At 37.7% G+C, this 20,940-nt stretch overlaps 1 protein-coding gene across 12 annotated transcripts in view; it reads left to right on the top strand.

The window, feature by feature from the left end:
• Positions 1-20,940, top strand: part of BAZ2B (bromodomain adjacent to zinc finger domain 2B) — a 111,438-nt gene that overhangs the window by 31,853 nt on the left and 58,645 nt on the right. For 9 of the 12 annotated variants that reach the window (XM_054515383.1, XM_054515381.1, XM_054515379.1 and 6 more), the window contains exons 1-2: positions 8,122-8,381; positions 20,062-20,217. In XM_054515383.1, coding sequence (XP_054371358.1) covers positions 20,064-20,217 — 154 coding nt within the window. In that variant the 5' untranslated portion in view covers positions 8,122-8,381; positions 20,062-20,063. Of the gene's footprint in view, positions 1-8,121; positions 8,382-20,061; positions 20,218-20,940 lie in introns of those variants that run through there. The other 3 variants (XM_054515373.1, XM_054515374.1, XM_054515375.1) reach the window with 1 other exon arrangement.

The following is a 20,940-nucleotide window of genomic DNA, read 5'->3' as shown; positions in this document are numbered from 1 at the left end:
TTTACTCCCTAAAAGTAGATAAATGGTAGTCATTGTAATTCAGTACAATTTGTAGTATTTCATTGTGAAAAAAGTATAAGCCTGCTTTATTGCTAGGTATTTAAAAGTAAGCTTTGAAGCATGCTTACAATTTCTGCATTGACGTGCCAGTAATAGCATTTAAGTAAGCACTGTGTAATGCTGAAAGTGTGGGTGTTAGTGTGCATGCATATGACTACGAGTAAAGCACAACACAAAACCAGTATATGCAAACTGGCTATGTATATGTGTGTATTCTGTGTGTCAGCATGTATATGTTTATGAATATTCTCCGGAATATTTGAAACACTATAAAATGGACAGTGTTAAATTTTGGAATATACTCATACTCTGAGTATCTGTATCTGTGATTTATTGCAGCAATATATAGAATTTTAGACTATATACTGAAGTAGCTTCCTCTTTGGAGTTCAGAGAGAATAAATACAAATAAATAAATTTCTGGATGAATGCTTTTTCTTATTGATAAAAATTCAAGTATGTTTTAGCAGGCACCTGGCATTATCTTATTCTATGTGGTGTTGATACAGTTTCATCTATATTCTTGTCAATACTTTTAAAATAAGGGTTCACTTTCATTAGTAGAATAACTGGTTTCTGTGTTCTCATGCCTATGAAATTTATGCCAAGTTGTGTGAGTTGTGAAGTTTTATGTTCTGTGCTTAAGGTATATGCGTGATTGCCTAGTGTCAACAGTGATGTACCAGAATCACATATTTCATATGTACAGTAAATTTGCACATCTTGTCATTCTCATTTGAATTAAGCCTGTATGATTTAACAGTTTTCTATATTCTTAGCTTTCATATCCACTAGATTGATCACTAATAAAGCCAGTGATGTCAGTTGCTGTAATATGTGGCTTCAAGAGCCTGTAAGATCTTGTAGAAGATGCTCAATTGGACTGTTGATCTATATGACATGGCAGTAAGTCATTGTTAAAAGTGCAGGCTTTTCTCAGCTATCATCTGCCAGCCGTACTCTTTAGCCTACTTGACAACTGTTAAGAGTTTCAGAAAGCAATCACAGACGAAAACGACCTATCACTTTCAAGGGTCAGGGTTGTTGCATTAGAGCTTCTTTATTTCAGAGCCTAGAGGTCATATAGTCCTTGTGTTTAAATTAATCATGCCTCCTGTATCTCTTCAGCTTCAGTCGTTTTGAGATCTAATGTGGATGGCTTTATTGCAGGAGGACAAATGCTTCATAATTGAAAGAAGCATTTTTGATAGTGTGTGATAGTCTTCATACATCTTTTTATTAGGACGTGGTAATGCGTGAATGAGAGTAAGACCTCTTCATATGACTTATGACTGGATGTTTGTATCCTGTAGCCACGTATCTTTAAAACTGAGGAAAATGGAAGAAAAAATAAGGCCATGTGTTTTATGCCTTCAGCTTTCAAAGGCTCTTACACCTGTGTATATGACATAGGTGCTTGTTAACTTAGCAGTGGAGCGCATATAAAGACAGTTTATGGAAATTTTTTTGCTTTCAGTTACTTACCTAGTTCATTATGTCCAGTATCTTGATAGTATTCCTGAGCTGTATAGAGACCGTTTGATACAACTTGCTCCAGGGATGCTTAAGTCCATATTCTGACATGTAATTACTTTTCTCTATGTTTTCAGTGGTCTTTTATGCCACTTTAAAAAGTGGCATAAAAGAAGTTAAACTTTCTTTTGGACTTTTTTGATGTTGGGATGGCTGTTGTAACTATAGAATGACTGAATGGCTTCCTTACATCCCCCAGATGAAATAAATTACAAATTGCTTCCATTTATTCCATGAGAGTTGTGAGCAATTTTTGTACACTAGAGTAAGTAATTATTTGCCCTTTCCTTTTCATGGAGTTAGGGTTTTGTAGTGTTAATTAAAAAAAAAAAAACCACTCATGCCCACCCAAGCAAGCACCATGTAATGTGTGACCCCCCCCTCTCTCACCCGCTTCTGCAAAAAAAAGCCAACCCTACCAAACAGGTCCACAAACATTTGTTCCCTATTGTTTTGTATTAGGTTTTGGTATGACTTTGGAGCTTATCAACAATAATACTAACTTGATAGTACCATATGGTCACAATGTGTTATTTGTATTAATTCAATAAAAAAAAAAATCTGTAAAATGAGAACAGTACAAAAAATTAGTGCGCTGTATTCTAGTTTCAATAGTCTTGGGGTGATTTCAAAACATAGGTTTAATACTTTTGGAGCTAGGGGTGCAAATAGATTGCTTTTTATCTATGAAGTATAAGACAGCCTATAACCTGCAAAACCAAAATATGATATTGGTATAATGAGAGAAAAATGTCTTTTAAAATACCTTTGTAATTTTTAATTTTTTATGGTCACATCAGAGGAGTAGAATAAATAATTCCATTCTGTATTAATCTCTTTTTCAGTAAAATGTTTTATGTACCTGTTATATATACAGCATACTTTAACATACTGTCACTGAGCTTGCTGGTTTGTTTTACTTTTTTTCATAATGTTCTTGCATGTTCAGGCAAAGAAAATACACCTGTGTTCATGTAATGATGCTAAATTCTGTCCTGTTTAATCATTAGATAAATAGAGAGGCTATTTTTCTAAAACGCGGTGTTCTGTTAAATTCTTGTATTAAGGGGTGTGCAACTTGAGCTATGAAAGTATAGTTTGTTCCAAGTGACAGCCAGTTTTTATTAGATGTTCCTGCAGTTTTACAGAGGAAATAAAACTCCTTTGTTTCTATAGTACCCGTTGATTTTTCATTCAAGGGTACATTCGCAATGCTGATAGAAGCTATGCAATTAGAATCTGCATTTAGTAGTAAGCAGAGAAAGAAATTTTGTAAAATAATAAGTGTTGTACATACAGTGTTCAAATATTTTGCAGTATTGCTGTACTCAAAGCACTGAAACCAAGAGGATAGAGTACTTGAAAGGTCGAAAAATGAGAGAACAAATGATGCAAAAAGAAAATGACACTGAGGTCTTGGTTTAATACAAATGTATTCCAGGTTGATGGCTGATTTCATTAGCAAATCTCATTGTTATGCAATGTCTGTTCTTCTGCAGCAAAATGAATATTGTATTCTCAGAGTGTCTGTGTGTGTATATGTACTTTGATGATAGATAAAGAATATATTTATTGTAGTTCCGAGCTTTAAAAACTTCTGAAATATAGTTTCAAAATAATTTATTTTCAAATTTCCAATAATGTGGTAAATTAATGGTTATTTTAATGGAAAATAGCAGTTTAACTCTACTTCTATGTGCATTTCTCTACCTATGTGATCTTTTCTCCAAAATCTTATTAAATAGCAGTTAATACTGAATTTATCCCCCCAAATACATATATGTAAAGAAAATCAAGAATATTGGTTTCTGTAATGCTTTTCAAAATGGATGATAGTAATGTATGCAGGACATGGAAATAAACCTCATCTTGGTGTCAAATCTCATAAAACTCAAATGACTAAATTTTAATAGATTATATTGAAAAATGCTAGCAAAACTTTATGGTAAGATATATCAACTTTATTATGAAATTACATTATTTGGTACATAGGACAGTGTGTTCCTTGACATCCTGATATGGTTTAGTTTGGGGTTTTTTTAGTTTGTTTTTTCCAAGTTGCTAGTTAAAACCATTTAGTAATGCTAAGACTGAAAAGGAGTACATGAGAAAGCTTTGATACAGGAAAATGAAAATGTATTGAAATTCAGGGTTTTTTCTGTGCTCTTTGAGTATTTATTCCATGTATATATATTTTGTGGGGTTGAAATCTAGTGGCAGATGTTTGCAATGCCACTAAGTGAGTGATAGTTTGGGATTTTTTGTAGTTCTGTGATGAGTTTTAGGTAACGAGCTGGCATGAAGAATGATTTTGGGCACTGAGGTAATGCAAAGAATACGCTAGTTTTCTGGGGTTTTGTGTGGCTTCTTATGTGCACTGAAACAATTCGGTTTTGGTAGAGGTGTATATAGTAAGAGTAGAATATGGCTCTTTCTGAGTAATGTTCACTGGTAGCTACTGTGTTCATTTCAAATGCAAGATCCTGTTTCAGGATCAAATTGACAGGTGCAGTGTTCATGCATTTTATAAACAATTCAATGAGGACCAAAGGGCCTTTAAAATAAAGCCAAATCGTGAGCAATATGACTTAAAAATGTGACTGGGCTATGTAGGAGGTAGAGCAAAGGGAGGATTGTTGCCTCTCTTCTCCTTGGGAAACGACACCTCTTTCCCTTGGCTTTGGTAAGGGATATAACCACTGTAAGGACGCAGATTCCTTACTGTCAGCTGATGTGTTTTAACGACTGGTTGATGTAGTTGTTTTTGGTGGTGAGAAACTATTTGAAGTAAGGTAATCTGTCCCTTGTGATGCATCTTTGTTTCCAGTTTGGGGACCAAACTTTAGACCAATCCAATGAGTACTAGTGGTACTCAGTGTAAGAGCAGAACTCAAGAGTGGGCTCCGTACAGTAGCATATGTAGGGAAAAAATGCTACTGAGTCTTGTAAATGTTGTCAGAGTCTGAATTTACAGGGATGCAAGGAGGACTTGCTTTGGTGTGCCATTGCATGAAGGTCTCTGAGGAGTAAATGGTGATTGAGGCTTCTGTTTCAGGCTGAATGAGGGGGAGAAAGTCGGTTGTTGGGCCTATCCTTTGTGGACACTTCTGTCCTCCTGCCAATCTTTTGTAGTTTACTTGGAGGTCACTTCTATTAGCTTGTTAGATTTTTCTTGAATAAAAAGATTCTTTAGAATCACTGTTACTCCTTAAGTAATGAATTATCCCTTTTGTGTCCTCCTTATTGGTCCATGCAGTTAGTATCAGAGTATTCCAGATAAAATAGCTAGAAGCAAAAGGTAGACTTAATACTGCATCTGAAACTTTTATAAATAAGCATATTGAATTAATAAACTGCAGGAAGTTTATGCTCTCCAACACCATTGATGCAGGTTGGGTTCACAGATGACGCTGGATTCAGGTATTGGGCCTGTATTCATAAATGTTTGCAATTTTGAGCAAGTATTTCTGGTATGAACATGTGGTTTTTGCAACAATTTTGAAATTGGATCAAGTTATGATGCAAAATGTAATGATCTCTGGCTTTGTTAGTATTCACTGCAGGTTCCATAGGGATCACATGGTCTTCTCAACTGTGTGTAAGCAACATTTATGACTTAACTGCTTTTATATTTCTTTATCACAGGGTAAACTGAGACGTTCTAAATCAAAATCTGTGGACTTGAGCTACCTCAATGAATATAGGTAGTTCTAGATAGACTGAAATCTAGTAGGTGAAGTTTTCACGATTTTGTAATTTCTTTATGACCATAGATTTAATTTCCATGAGCAGTGGTTGAAATCTCAGTGGAGGAGCCCTTCAATATTTTACTTAATGTTATCATATGTATTGTTTTGTAAAGATTTTAATTTTTTCATTTGATATAGTTTACCTAAGCATACCCATAGCTAGAGTTGTATTCAGTACCCATATTTAGACTTAGAATTTGCTGTATAGAAAGTGATACTCTTAAGAAAAGGAAATCTTTCATGAAGACAGTAACTCCACATCTTGAGGCCATGCCATTTCATGAGGGCAGGGGCTGATAAGTATTTGAGATACAGCTGGAGTAGTTCATTTATTATATCATATTAGGTCAGTTTTATAAACGTGTAATTTTTTTTGTGAAGCTGAGGTGTTTGACCACCAGTGTTTTGGTCGTCTGTAAAACTTCTGAGAACAATTGCTGAATCTTTGTTACTCTCTTGCTGACTAACATGGAGGCAGTGGGTTGTAGTTCAGTATATTTAGCTTCTCTGATGGCTACAGTGATAGAAACAAAATCTGTGCTTTCAGTGCTTCACTGACTGTTACTGGACTAAGGTCTGATTGAGCCTTGGGTTTGGAAAATGAGTATGGACCTTCTGTTTTGCTGCTTCCAGTGGCATGTTTTTGTTTCTCTCTCCTTCATTGCTCTGTCAGTAAACAGCTGTTCCACACGAAGTATTTTTCACATTATGAGCAATATGGATTGAAACAATTTTAGAAAAATCATCGTTTATGAGCTATTACTTTAACACGTAGAACTATTCTATGTGATTGTCCTGGAGTCATACAACAACCAAATTAATCGTAGCTGTATTTTAGCATGCAAATTTCTGATATTAGCAGATTGAGGATTCAGATCATGGTCTCCTAAATCTTGCAGTGAAAGCTTGTTTGCAGTGATACTAGTACCAAACTACCCCAATTAAACACAATATATATTGCTTTTTAAAACTATTTTAAGACTACTGTGAAGAGTGCTGCTGATAGTCTTTGTTTTTGCAAAGACTTTTCTCATTTGATGGTTTGGAATTCTACTGTTCTTTTCAGAAAACCTGCACATGGTTTGACAGAACTACTTTTCTGTAAGACAGGAAACAAAAAATCGTGTGAATGAAATGCTGAAGTTTTGGTGTAGTTTAACTTAAGGCAATGAGTTAATATGGAAGTGTCTGATGAGGAAATTGTGGCTGCACTAGTTAGGTCTGTAACAATCACAGCCTGCAAAATTCTTCTTGGTGTCTTGTTTTAATTGTAGAGATCCCTCTTAATGTATCTTTGGGAGATTGTGAGGACAGAATCACTCCTTCATTGGCAAAGGCTGCATTTTCACTGTCAGTGTTTGCTGATATAGATGAACCCCTTCGTATTTCTTGATCTTTCCAGTAATGTTTTCTGTATTTTTTAATGGGTTTCCTCTTTTTCTTTCGTGATTGTGAAAAATGGCTGCCATGTATTTCTAACATTGTTATTAGAAACTTTTGTGTTTCTTGATTTGTTTTTTCAGACATGTTACTTTGGTGTGTTCCCCAGGTTGTCTTTGATGCTGCTGGATTTCTGAGAGAGGAAGAATTCCTTGGTTGATCCACTGCCCCCCAGCCCCTAGTATCTTTGCATCTCTCTACTGCCATACAAATGATTTTTCTTGGATTACATGTTGTGGTTCAGGCGCTTGTGCTGTTATTTTTGGTCACTGTAACAGTTTCACTTGTATAAACAGATTGTCTAATAAGTTAACTATATTGATCTCTTGCAGAAATTCTGTATTCTGTTTTTGGACCAAATACTTTATTCCAGTTGCTTAGGAGAAGTGAGCTTTTAATTCTATTAGTCAAAGGTTTTTTTGGGCGGGGAGTGTTCTTATTTATTTGTTGGGGGTTGCTTTTTTTTTTTTTTCCCCTTTTAATTTTCATAGTAACCTAGGACCCTCTTCAGTTCCACCATGAAAATACAGTTTTTACACTGAAACTTGTGGAAATTAGTTTTTGGAATGATTATAGGTAGGGGACAACCTGTAATCTCTTCTCACTGAGTCACTGCCATATATTTAGTCCATATGCGATTATTTGATTTGTAGAGGAAAAGTTTTTGGCAGTTTCAAGAAAAGTAATTTGATTTTTTTTTTTCTAAAATTCTGTTAATTAATTTTTATGATTTCTGCATATTGTTAGTAGATTTAATTGTGCTTAAATTCGCATGCAGTGATTAGAGTTTGTTTTTCTTAGTTTCAGATTTTTCCGGGGTTGTTTCAGGGTATAGTTTCATAGCACTTTTACATACCAAAAACAACTTGGGGAGCAGTTTGTTCTGGAGAGAGAGAGTGTGTGTGTGTGTGTGTGTGTGTGTGTGTGTGTGTGTGTGTACATATGCATAATTTACATAAAAATAGCGATATTTTCCTTGGGCTTGGTGTAAACGAGAAAACAATGCAGCCTGGCACTGATGCTTACGTGACACTGTGGGAAAACTTTCCTTTATGGTTCAGTCGGTTTTATGTTTTTCTTCTACCTTTTCCCTTCATGTAATTAAAGTACAGATAAAGCTGCATACTTTTCCTGAGCTGGTTTTGGTCTGTGAGCAGCTGTGTTACTGGTGATCCAAGTGCTCCACCTGCCTTTCAGTTTGTTTACCAGGAAATCAAGATGTGTAAACTGCAGGAAGCGCTGTTTGACCCTCTCCGACAGTATCTCATTACAATAATTGCTAATCTCTGAATAAGACAGCCATGTTTTGTGTGTAACACAGAGGGAGCTTGTGGTAGATTTTAGATGCTTCCTTAAATACAGCTTTGTCAATGCTTGCTTGGATTTCATTTTCAGGATAGCTTTTGACAGTAGGCATCTGGCGACCTTTGGGCTCAGCAAACTCGGACATGATAGCATGTGTGCTTTCTTCCTTCTTGATTGAAAAAGAAAGCAAACAACAAAAACCTCCAAGACCAAACCCTCGGCTTGTTTTGGAGTGCTGTCACTGCTCTGTAGCGACAGGATAATGGCTACTTCCTGATTAAACCCCTCTCCACAGTAAGCTGTTTGTGTTCTTTATCTATTCTCCTGTAATGCCAAGTGTTCAGTGCTTTTCTTCTGTGCTTCCTTCCCCTCCTTCCCCCCCCCCCCCCCCCGCCCCTCCTGGCCTTCCCTGGGTTAATAGCTTGAAATGTTTATAGATTGAAGAATGCAAAAAGAATGTATAGAATAGCAAATTTTTTTAATTCTGAGACAACTGCTGCTTCTTGTAATGCTTATCTGGCAGTAGTGATGAGCAAAAATTCTGATTTTCATGAGCTTAAAAAACCCCAAACCATTGAAGTCTATTTAGGTTTCAGCAAACTAGTATTAACTTTATGAAAAATTCTGATGAATACTCACTGGACAAATGCAGTGACATAGAATGTGTGTTTCACGCAAATTCTAAAGTATTGCTGTTTTCATAATATTTTTATCACTTCAGAACTGTTTTCCTGTCTAAGAAACTTAGTCTTCAAATAAAGCAAAACAGCCATTTTGTCAACCTTTCTTATATGATCATGTGAGTGCTGTTTCTATCTTTATTAGAGTTGATGTGTTAATTTTACTTTAAGTAATTTCTTGGCTCTTGCTGCTGAGGACCAGGTGAGTGTGAGTTATCACTCAGTACCCGGGTGTGGTCTTATTTTTCTCAAGACTATCAGTCTAACAGATTTCTTGTTGTCATACAATGGTTACAGAGTGTTTGTGATCTTACCTGGCTTTCTACATGGGTCTACAATTATTTTATTCTTCTTAAGGTTGGTCTTGTGTTGTGCTAGTATAAATGGCATAGCACTTGCAGTAGTGCTGTATGTACCATGATGAATGTTACTGGAATTCTATAGTACATAATACCAATTTGTGTTCTTGGTCATTTTGTGGAAGTTTAGAAAAGTGCTAAATTAAATTTTGCAGTTCTGATTTAAATTAATAATACAATAATATTGTGTTCTTGGTACCAAAGACTTTTTTCTCCTTTTATAAATTAGATTATGAAAAACCTTTTAATGAATTTCTAAGCAAAATAATTGTTGCTCTTCAAAAATCCATTTTTCTATTATTGTATTTTACATGAAATTGAAAGGATGTATAATTTCATTTAGTAACACAATATATCCACTATGTTAACAGAAACTGGAACCAAAAATGAAACATGGAGAAAAAATACTATTCAGTTAAAAGAAAGAGATTTTTTTTATAATAGATGGGTAAAAAAGACATTGAATTAAACAGCTGTTATTAAAAAAACTTGTAAAGTACACAGCATATATGCGAAATCTGTTTTGTTCACTCTGTGAGAAAAATAAGTAGGTGAGGAGCAGTGTTCCTTCAGCTTGAGGTAGAAAGAGGTTTTTGGACATACTTGACCTATTAGTTCACAGGAGTTGTTAGCTATAGAGAAAAGGGTGTGGACAACGGAGTGGCTAGAGCATGTAGATACAGGTCTATTTTAAGGAGAACAAGGCAGGAAAAATGCCGTGGGGAAGAAAGGAAGAGGGATTCAACGTATATTACTTTTTTAAAGTGTTCTCATCTTGTGGGGTGGTGAAGACCTGGTATTTGGAAGCCATTGATTTGAACTGTTTTTCCCCCAAATACTTGTGCTATATTCTGAGGATTGCTGAGGAATGAGTGCCATTCTCTCTGAAACTATGACCTTTTCATCTTGAGAACACTGACTGAAAGATAAAGGATTCACAGGATAGCCATAGGTTTTGTACAAATGCTGCCTCCCTTACAAGCCCTTAATCCTGGTATTTAATTTGGAAGCCCAGTGACCTGAAGTACTATCCTATCCTAATGTCTCTTACAAAACAAGATTCTGTTGATTTTTTTTTAACAAAATACTGAATTGCTGCTGTTAATAGATAAAATTTATATAGTATGATATTCCAGATAATTTCAGTAGTGTTTAATATTGACTATGTCTATGAAATGTCCTAGTCTGGGGACCAGCAAAACGTATATATTGTCTTCCAGCAGACTTCCTTGCTGTCCAGCCATCTTCTTGTACCCCTGCTCTGTTCTTTCCAATGTCCTACAATCTGGGTGTTTTGAAAAGGCTTCCCTTGCTATTTGTAATCTTTTTGCATATTCTACCTCTGAAGACACTCTTAAAGCTTGGTGCCTCACAGCTGACCTTGTTGGCTCAAGCTTCAGCTTAATTTACAGAACTTACTCCTGCAGAGCAGGTAGAACAGCCCTGATGGGAGCTGGAGGAGCTGCATTGCCTGGGCTGCCTGGGGGAAGGGAAGTGTGGGAGGCAGCAGTGGCCAAAGGATACAGGTGGTTTTGCTGTGCAGGGAAGGGCAGATGCTAGCCCTGGGTCCAGCCACAGGTCCCCATGGAGCTCTTCAATTGAGAGCTGGGTAGCAGGAGTTGGGACTGCTTAGGCTTCTTGCTCCCACACCCCATAAGACAGCCCCAGCTTTATCTGTCAGATATGACCATTATTGAATGCTTGCCTTTGCAGAGTGCCTTCAAATTTTTAAAGAATGGCTCATTTACAATGTGTATCACTGTTAATCTTTAAAGGGTTTTCAAGCTTTGCAAGAAAACAACACATGGTGTACAGCAAAAGTGGACTCATGTGCTTTAACCAGTGTTCTTTAATCATGTAGGAAAATGTAATGTTTAGCATGTGGCTTTGTTAGAGCTTAATATCTAGATACAGTACTTTTGTTTCGAAGATGGAAGTATGGATGGCTTATTATCTTCTTTCTTTCCAGTTTATAGAAATAAAATTGTGATCTGTCAGGTTTTTTGTGTCTAGGCACTTATTTCAGGTTTGTAAATAACATCAAGATGTCAGATTTGCATCTGCTTGGTTTGTTAAAATAGTGTTGTGAATGGACTCAGCCAGAATAGTCTTCTGACACAGTAATACCTGCTGTGGGTTCTGTTAAGGCTTAATTTTATTTCTTTGTGTCTTAAGTCCCCATTATTTTTCCTTCTAGTTACTCTGTTTGCCTAAACTTTAGTGGACTCTGTTGTTGTTTTCTGGGGGTTTTGTTTTGCTCAAATGTCTCAGGTTTAAAAAAAATCATCATCTCTTTCCAACTGGAAGAAACAATGTACAAATAACCTAAGAAAGATATTTTGGAAAATGGAATGGATGCCAATGATGAAGCTGACTCAAAACAGTGGCTGTTATGGCATGTAACACTTCCTTCAAGAGCTGGTTCTGGGATTCCAGAGAACCATGAGTGTGACTGCATGAAAATGTGGAAACCGTGTATGTGTGTCTCAGCCAATTAGTGGCAACTATTACATTCCTTCAAGATGACACCACAAGATGCTTTTAGAAGTTCAAAACTGAGGAATTAGCATTCCTCAGTGATAAGTTTTTTAGTCAAGGTGCCAGAACTCAGTCATTGATGTGAGAGGCTGATAGACTTCTTCTCTCTCCCATGGGCTAAAACTAGTTTTCGCTGGCATTGGAGAACCTAATGTACAATTTAGATGTTTGGGGTTTTGTCTTTTGCTTAAACATAAAATGATATTAGTGTTAGAATAATCAGACTGAAGTTTGATGCTATTCTAAAACAAAATCAGAACCCATTGCAGAGCCTAAGGCTGGTACAAGAATACATTGAAAATATTTGTTTCTCCTGAATGCTTTTCTGAAACACTGACTTGGTATCCATAATTCATTTCTCATCAGAGTATGCTGGTGGTCATAGTTTTTAGCAGTATTTGAAGGACTAGAATAATAACTTAAATTGTTAGGATGAAAAACTCCCAACAAACAAAAAAACCCCAAAAAATCTCTAGACCATTTGTTAGGAACGGTCCATTTGCCTACCATCCTTGCCCTGGCGTACTTGTTAGAGTATATGTGGTCTGTAAGTTCAGGACTTCAGGGTAAAAGAACCCTTTTTTCAGCATCTTGTTTTTTACTGGGCAGTACCCATGGACTTGTTCTGAACTCGTTATTTTGACACACATGGCTTTCATACACCCAAACAGATATTAGATTTGTAGTTATTCTTTCCCTAGATTAATTTTCCTTTAGATCATATTTTTAAAGATGAACTGAATTTTTCTCTATGCAGTAATTTCTTTGTTATTTTTCCTAGCATAAAGCAAAATAATACCAAGTAGGAAAACCACATTGTTTGTTGTGACTCCTTTTGAAAGTTCTTATACCTATATATATTAGAGACAATACTTTAGGCTCCACAAAGTTAGGTGTTGGTTTAATGCCTTCTGTTATTATTTGGCGAAGTTAGGCAAGATTCAAATATAGAAGTACTATAAAAAGCATGTTTGGCACATGCACTGTTGAATTTTAATGATGCTTAGACAAGCCTGTGGCAGCTTTCGCTGTCAGAGGTTCAGCAGGGCACTCCCCCTCGGTAGATGTTTTCTCCAGCTCTGATAGTGCCTTTAATTGGAGCTAAGCCTCAATCTTGAACTTGAGATCAAGTCTGGCTTTTGAACTATGGGAAGAGGTGTACTATATAATGGCTAAACAGGAGCTAAGTTTCTGAGTGGCAGAATACCACCTGAAAAGCAGAAAATTTGCCTCTGACGGATTAAAATTCAGATTTTGAAAAAGCACAGAAAAGAAAGGCATTGACATCAGCTGTCCCGGTTGTTTTACTGATTTTTGAACTACTCTTGCATAGGATTTATATCCTTAGGGTTTCTGTTCTTAGGGTGGGTCAGAACCACCCTAAGCAAGAATTTCTGCTATGTATTTAAAAAATGTTGTATTGATTATCAGTATGCAAAGATTGAATAATACTTTATAATTTTAAAGGCATAGAGGTAGTTGTAGATAGTTTGCTCAGTGCCCTCACAAACTGAAGTAATAGTATAAAATGCTAAGTCTTGCTTCTTTAGAAGATGTACTAGTACTAGAATCTGGTGCAAATGAACCCCAAGTTATTGAAGTCTCATAATGAGAACATTAAAAAAAAAGATATGTGGGGAATGGAAGAGTGGGCTTTTACATTGAAACTGGAAGAACGGTTAGGCATGAAAATAAAAACTGATATTCATCCCAAGACAGTATAAAATATTGCAGTGATCCATTTGTTTGTTGGTTTGGGTTTTTTTTTAGGAACTGAAATGATAAATCCTTTGTTTTGGTTTAATGACAAAATCTGGTGAGTTTCCCTCTTTGGGGCATTTACCAAACTGATGCCAGAGAATCTTTGCCGTTGAATGTTCTTCAGATGCTGTTATTTTAGCCTCTGCAGTTATGACAAGAGTCTAGACTTTGCATCAATTTTATGTGGTACCACTATTTATTTGCTGTTTGGAGTCTGCTTAGAAGCGTTGGAATACAGGTGTGTGGTGCCATCATCTCCACTTCATGAGCGGAATGTCCATAAGCCTTAATGTCTGCACAGAGTTGCACTGTACAATTGCCACCCTGATATCTGCATCCTGACTGCTCCTCTTCTTGAACTGGATGAATTGCGCAGTTTTTCTGTTGGTAAAAGTAACTTACAGGATGGTTCCTTTCTTGTCATCTGAAATTTGCTGTACTGTAAGAAGTGGCTTGGGCAGCTGCTTTTGTAGGGTGAGCATTCCTGACTGAAAGTGTGTTCATCTGTGTAAGAAGCTAATCCCACCCATCTCCTTCTGTGTTTTGAGGGTGACGGTGTTAGCTTCTCCTTTCCAAACCCAGCATAGAGGTGAAAATAAGTGAAGGGATGTGTGTTCTTAATAAAAGTGGTAACTGCTAAACATGGATGTATAAAGTTGATAACCTCGTACAGAATAACAGATAATGCAGATAGATTTTATTTTAGGAGGGTAGGCTTAGATTAGATGTTAGGAAGAAATTGAGGGTGGTAAGGCACTGGCACAGATTGGCCAGAGCGATTGTGATCTCCCCACCCCTGGCACTGTTAAAAGCCAGGTTGGATGGATCTGTGGGCAGCCTCATCCAGTGGAAGGTGTCCCTGCCTGTGGTGGTGTGTGTATGTGTAATGAAATGAGCTTTTAAAGTCCCTTCCAACCCAAACCATCCTATGATTCTGTTTATATATTGGTTTAAACCAGACTCTTAGTTTGTTACTCTGGATTTGAAACATTTAAGGAGGCTTGGGTCACTTCAACCTTAAGTACCTCTTCGTGGTGCTGTGTTGCCCCATGGATACTTATGATGGCCGTACACTTTTTGTGGTGCAGATTGGATAGGCTAGATTTTTTGCCCAGCATTATGCAGCTTTCAGAAATATATTCTGAGGTTTGTCCCGAAGTGAGGCTTATGAAGGATTGTAGTTTAACCTGACCTGTGTGCCCCTCCTCCCTCCATGGAATGTAAACTAAGTGAATTATAATGCCCTCTGTCATTTGTAACTATTCTTTCTTTACCATGATCATGAAAATTACAGAATGTGCGAGTGCAGAAATACTCAAAGTTATGTTTATTTCTAGTGGAAAGCAACACAGTTACTTGTTTATTGAGCTTAAGAGTTGGGTCTGCTTTGAAGTGGCTTTTAGTAAGTCACCTGATGTGGGTAAAGACAGTTAAAACAAATATATATGGAATTGTAATCTCTGTGTGATTTTAGGAATGTTTTCACTGTTGTGGATTCTAATATGATAAACAATGAGTTGTCACATCACCGTTTGAATATGGGTGATGTGAGTCAGGGGAAGGCTATAAAGCCCATTTAGAACATATCACAGGAATGTACAGTCTGCCTCACACAGTATAACTGGCAGTAAGGTATTAATTATGCATTGGTGCATAAAAGTGTCTTTGTGTGATATCTTTGAAACACAAGCCAATCATGCTTTTGATTGACAAAAAAAAAGATTTTATTGTGGTTGTTGATTCAATAAAAGAAGTTTTGTTATGGTGGCTTTTTTTCCCAGAGAATTTTACATAAAGTACTTAGTGCAAGTTATTGAAAGTGACATAATTGCAGTGACATTCTGCAAAATTTGCAATATGTAGCAGTTAACTTGGCTTTTCTGGTTTGTACAATATTTGAGACAGTGGATCTCACTAAGTATACAGGCACTTTTATTTGAGTTTAAAAATCTCAATGTGTAAAACATCATAGCAGTAGTAGACTGTGTGTTGGAAGGTTTGTGACGAGGCCTTGTCGGCAGAGCACGGAGCGTCAGTGGGAGCCTCTGGTGTCCATAGTCTGTCTGTAAGGAGCTTCACCCATTCCTGTGGGTACCTCGCTTCCTTCTCACCTGAGGTTTGGTCAGTGTGCTTGCTTGTTTTGTGGGTGTTTTTTGTCACACCACTTGTTTTGAACCCATTCCTCCCTGGTTCTGTGGCCCTTGTGGAAGGTGTGGAATGCACAGGTACTGCTTGGCCTGCTGAGTCACCTCTGAGCTAGCGCCCATGCTCTGCGTTTACCTTCTGAGCATGACCTTTTTGGGCACTGCATTTTGCATTTGTGATGTGCTGGACTCTGTGTTCTGGGACTCTGATGTGCTTCCCTTCATCACCTGCAATATTTCTGGCAGTATCTCATTGATACAAGAACTAGTGGCAGACTGACAATGTTATTATGACGCAGTGAAATACCTTGCTGTAAGGCAAGAGAACACAGTATTGTGGTACTCTTCTATAGTTTGGGGTCATAAAGTTGCTACAAATTTCACTTGGTCGTTGAGAAAAACTGAAGCGTATTTTTACCCAACTTTTTTTTCACTGTGTTAGAGGTAATAATGGAAACAAGGAAGCAGTACATGCGAATGTAGAAGTTAAATTGGAATTTGGAGATGAGTTTAGTGTTTAGATGTCTTCAAAATATACCTCATAGTATTCACACATCCCTGCTAATATTGATAGGATAAGAGTAGGAAAAGGGTTTTTCTTCATTAGGGTACATTTCCATGAAGGTTTTGAACATAGAATAGGTAGGTAATTGACTGTAAAGAAATTTCAACCTGATATATTTGAAAATTATTTGACTGTTGTTTCCTTCAATAAATCTTTTTTTTTTATTGTTTCTATTTTTACTAAACATTAGTAATTTTTTCCCCCCAAAATACAACATTTTTCCTGTGTAAAGCTTCACGTACTTCCCTTCTTTGTTCCTTTTTACTAAGAGATTACTTTCTGTTTTCATTGGGTTAAGTTGCATTAATGATGATTATTCACCATGGGAAATTCTGGGAAAATAGCTGGAGTTTCAGAAAAAGCATTGAGAGGAACTGACATAAATCACTACACCAGGAAAATTTTAAAAAGTAATTTTCTTCTTAGTTTTACTTAATGATTTTTCTCTTTTACAAATATGAGAGATTAATAATCAGTCATGGCAGTTCATAACTATTGACTGACAAAATAGCTCAAATGAACCAAATGTCTCACTTATACTTGAGGTTAAAAAGGATATGGATCTGCTGTAACTGGTATGGACTTTTTAGTCACAAAATGCATTAGGTCTATAGTGTAATTATTGCTGATCCTGTCTAATGACTGTTTTGGGGATTATCCCTTTTGGAGTTAGCCATCTGCTGTGGTTAGAGTAATTAAACATAATTAAGGGTTAACTTAGTTTGAAATCAAAACTATGTATGTCTCTAGGAGAAGAATGTAAATTTCTTCCATTCAGAATAATTCTGAAATACCAATATCCCATTTCTCTATTAAAGACATTAAACAAGCAGCTAAAATAAAGTTTGAAAAAGCACCCTCTCAAAAAGAGTTCTCGGACCCCTGCAAACTGAAATAAAAGGAGCAGGGTGGGGGTGAGAGAGAGAGGAGAGCCTTAAAAGGGCAGCTTATTACTGTTCTCCCAGTTCTTATTTGATCAAACAGATGGCCTATGTTAGTTAAAAGCTTGCGAGTCTAGCTATATTTACTTTTCTGTGTTTAAAAAGTATTGATTTGCCAAGGATGTCTTCTTATTTATGACTCAAGCATGGATTGCTTGTAGGTGGTTCTTAACTATGCTTATTTATAAAATACTTTAGATGTTCACATCTGAGAAACTCCAGGCCTGTCAGCCTGACCTCAGTGCCCAGGAAGGTTATGGAATAGATCATCTTGGGTGCGGTCACACGGCGGCACATGCAGGAAACCAGGGGAGCAGGCCCAGCCAGCAGGGCTTTAGGAAAGACAGGTTCTGTCTGACCAACCTGATCTCCTTTTATAACCAGGTGACCTGACTAGTGAATTAGGGGAAGGCTGTGGATGTGTCTGCCTGGACTTCAGCAAAGCCTTTGATCCTGTCTCTCACAACATTCTCCTGGAGAAACAGGCAGCTCATGGCTTGGACAGCTGTACTCTTTGCTGGGTTAAGATCTGGCCTCCCCCCAACTGGTTCGGGAAAGAATTTCCTCAGAGACAAGAGGAAAAAACCTGTTTATTTAGCAGGCAAAATACTCCCCAGCACAAAAAATGAACAATACCAGATGACAAAACTCATTTGCTGCTCTGAAGAGACGACAAATTCAGAAAGTCTCTCCGGTGGGTAGTTGCTCTGTTTTCAGTCCCTCCGGCACTGGGAAAGGCTGCAGAGAAGGCCCCAGCAGGCTGCAAAGTGTGAGCTCTTGGTGTTTCCTTGGGTTCCTTGGGTCTGGAGCAGGTCCAAATGGTTCCAAGAAAAGGGAAAGAAAAACAGTCCAGGGAAAGCTCCGACTGTCTCAGCTAGCTTAACTAACTAAAAAGCAAAAGGAGCATGGGGTCCTGCCCCATCCGTGCCCAGACATCAACAGTGTTCCCGCAGACTGTGGAAGAGGAGTCCAGTCTCTGATAACAAAAATCTGCACTTCTTCTCCCCGCTTTCTCTCTCAGCCAGTCTTGGGGACACAAAATATAATATCCAGCATAAACAGAACACATGGCTGGGGATACAAGCATCATAACATCACCCTAGGACATTGATTCATGATAAATTGGCCTGTAAAGAGTAAAAGCAGTGAAATCTTTAGGTGCTGTTGAGGGTGGAGTGGCTGTTTGCAGTTGGTACAGAGGGTAGGCAATTCTGTATGACAGACTGTACCTCCCATGTTAGCAGTTTTCACTTTCCCAAAGTAGTATGCTTTGTTCTGCTAGCCTGCAAAGCCTGGAGACTTTCCTCATGCATAGAAATTGCAATGTATAAAAACTGTTAGTGACAAGGAATGAACAATTTAGTTGAAATGGGTACAGTGTATCTTCACAGTATTTTGTGTTTCTCCATTGATTTTGCTTTTGTATTTGCTGTGGCTTTTTAAATTTCATTTTTACTGTCTGAGACAACCAAGGATCTACTTTTTGGAGAGGCAGGTAACAGGTTTTATGCTATCTTTCAAGTGTGCATTTGTGAAGTCACTGTTTAATACAGCTTTGGATCAGAAGTGCTGTTTAACATAGCAGTTTTCTAAGCTGTTTAAAATAGAATTTAGAAGAGTGTGTCTTTCTTATGTACTTGGCATTCTGCTTTACAAAATCTCATTCTTGCTGGGAATGAGATTTTATAAGTTGTTTGCTTTAGGTTCAGTGCTTACCCCTCAGGTTTCAGGTGTCAATCTGAGAAAGGGTATTGCCTGTGTCCATGAGGGAGACTCCATGAGAGGAACAAGTTTCTTGGAAGTTTCCCAGTTAGGAGTTCAATGTGCTTAGTCTCGTGGCATTTTTAATAGGACAGGGACTTTGGAATTTTTTCTCCACCTTATTTATACTGTGATCTTGACTCACGATCATCTGCTGCTCTGGCAGATTGAGTCAGACAGTCTGTTGATGCTGCTACCACTGTGAAAAGACATCAATGGCTTGGCTGCACTTCTTAAGTATTTGAGAAACTACTTTACAGAATATGCTGAGTTGGAAGGGACCCACAAAGATCATTGAGTCTAACTCCTGTCCCTGCACAAGTCTGTCCCCAGGAGCCACACGATGTCCCTGAGTATTGTCCAAACACTTTTTCTAGTGTTTTTAATAATAATGTTACTGTCTGTTTCTCTTAAAATACACATGCTTGCTCCATGAGATAAGTCTGGTGGCTTTGGATTTAGGCAATTCATGGCACAGATAAATGTCTTATTTTGTATGAAAAGCTTACCAGGAAACAACACCACCACCACCAAAAACTCCTAGCAACTTACAGGAGTTCTTGTACTTATATTATCTCCCCATAATTGCTGGGTTTTTTCTTAAATTAGGAGTCTAGATATGGACATTTTGGCATGCAATACCGGTTCTTTAAAGTTGGCTGTCAGAGAGCAGCAAAGAGCAGGGCTGTTGTGCAAGGAGGGGTAAGCTGGCAGTTGAGTCTTACACAGGCAGGGCTTTTGCCTTCTCCAGCACAGTGCTGGTCACACGGTTAGACAGAATAGTGGAATCTGTCATGCCCAGCATCCATCTGGTTGCCTGATGAGAAGTAGCAGAAAATGGGAGCTGATGCCATCCTAGAGAGCAGGTAGAACATGTGATGTAGCCAAGACGCAGGGGCACAGGCAGGCTGCAAGAGTGGTGGGCTGGCTCCGTCCAGCCTGAGCTGAAGTGGAGCTCCTGAGCACAGGGTGTGGTAGAGGCATTCAAGGTGAAATGTGATGTAACTCTGAACAGCAGTACCAAATTCCCACAGTTCTGCAGCTCTGCTGAGTTCCCTGACCGATGGGTGCTGTTAATGGGATGTACCTCTCATGTGAAGGTCTCATGGGAACCTCTTGAGAATTTAGTGCAGATCCTGAGACACAGTCAGCACAGACAGTCCCATAGTCCCTTGTGATTTCCCTTGCTGCCATAGAAGACAGATATTTATCTTCTCTCTTCCAGATATGGAGTCTGGAGAGCGGTTAACGTCATCATCAGTCTCCTCTACTACAGCGGCTTCCACTCCAGCATCTTCTACACCGTCGGTAACTTCAGAAGCATCGAAAGGCGGCCTTTCCTCTGGAGCCGCGACACTGAGCTCCACAATCAACACGTGTGGTAAAAATGACTCAAGTCTATATTGCAATGTAATTTTAGTGTTTGTCAGCGCTTGTAATTATTATTACAAGTCAAACGTAATAAGGTTGCACAGATGCATCCAAGAAAAATGTCTGAGGTTTTTGGTTTTGCCAAGTGGCATTCATTTGCTGTGAATAGATTTTACATAGTACTTACTTATTGAAGGAATGAAATTGATTAAAAATTACTATTTAATATGTGGAAAAAAAAATCAGTTTGCAAGGCTGCCTTGAGAGTGAGGATCAAATAAAGGGTTCATCTAGCAAACTCTGTGCCACTTTCAGATTAAGTTGTAATAATCAGCTTCTTGAACGTACATCTTGTTCTCACCTTTTAAGCCCAGCCCATACTGTAGTTTTACATTTGGATGAGTAGTTTCTTCTAATGGAGCTTGAAATGGAAAAGATAAATTTCACAATGTCACAGTCTTGGGTAATCTTGACTAGAGTGAAATATCTTACCTTGAATCAGAAATATATATGGAAGATTTCTCCATGCAAGAATCTAATTTTTGTGATTGAAACTCCCATTTCAGCGGAACGATGCAAACGTCATCCACAGAACAAGAAACGGTAAACTCTTCCCTGCTGTTTCTTACTTAACTGTTCATAAACAGATCTTTTTTTGGAGAACATTGTTTCTGTTAGCCTGATTCTTGAATGATATATGGTAAATAGGAAGTTTTTTCAGCTTAAATTAATG

This window comes from Molothrus ater, chromosome 7 (assembly GCF_012460135.2).
Source record: "Molothrus ater isolate BHLD 08-10-18 breed brown headed cowbird chromosome 7, BPBGC_Mater_1.1, whole genome shotgun sequence".
NCBI classification, from domain to species: Eukaryota; Metazoa; Chordata; class Aves; order Passeriformes; family Icteridae; genus Molothrus; species Molothrus ater.
The sequence above is the reverse complement of the archived record's forward strand: the minus strand, read 5'-3'. Positions and strand labels throughout refer to the sequence as shown.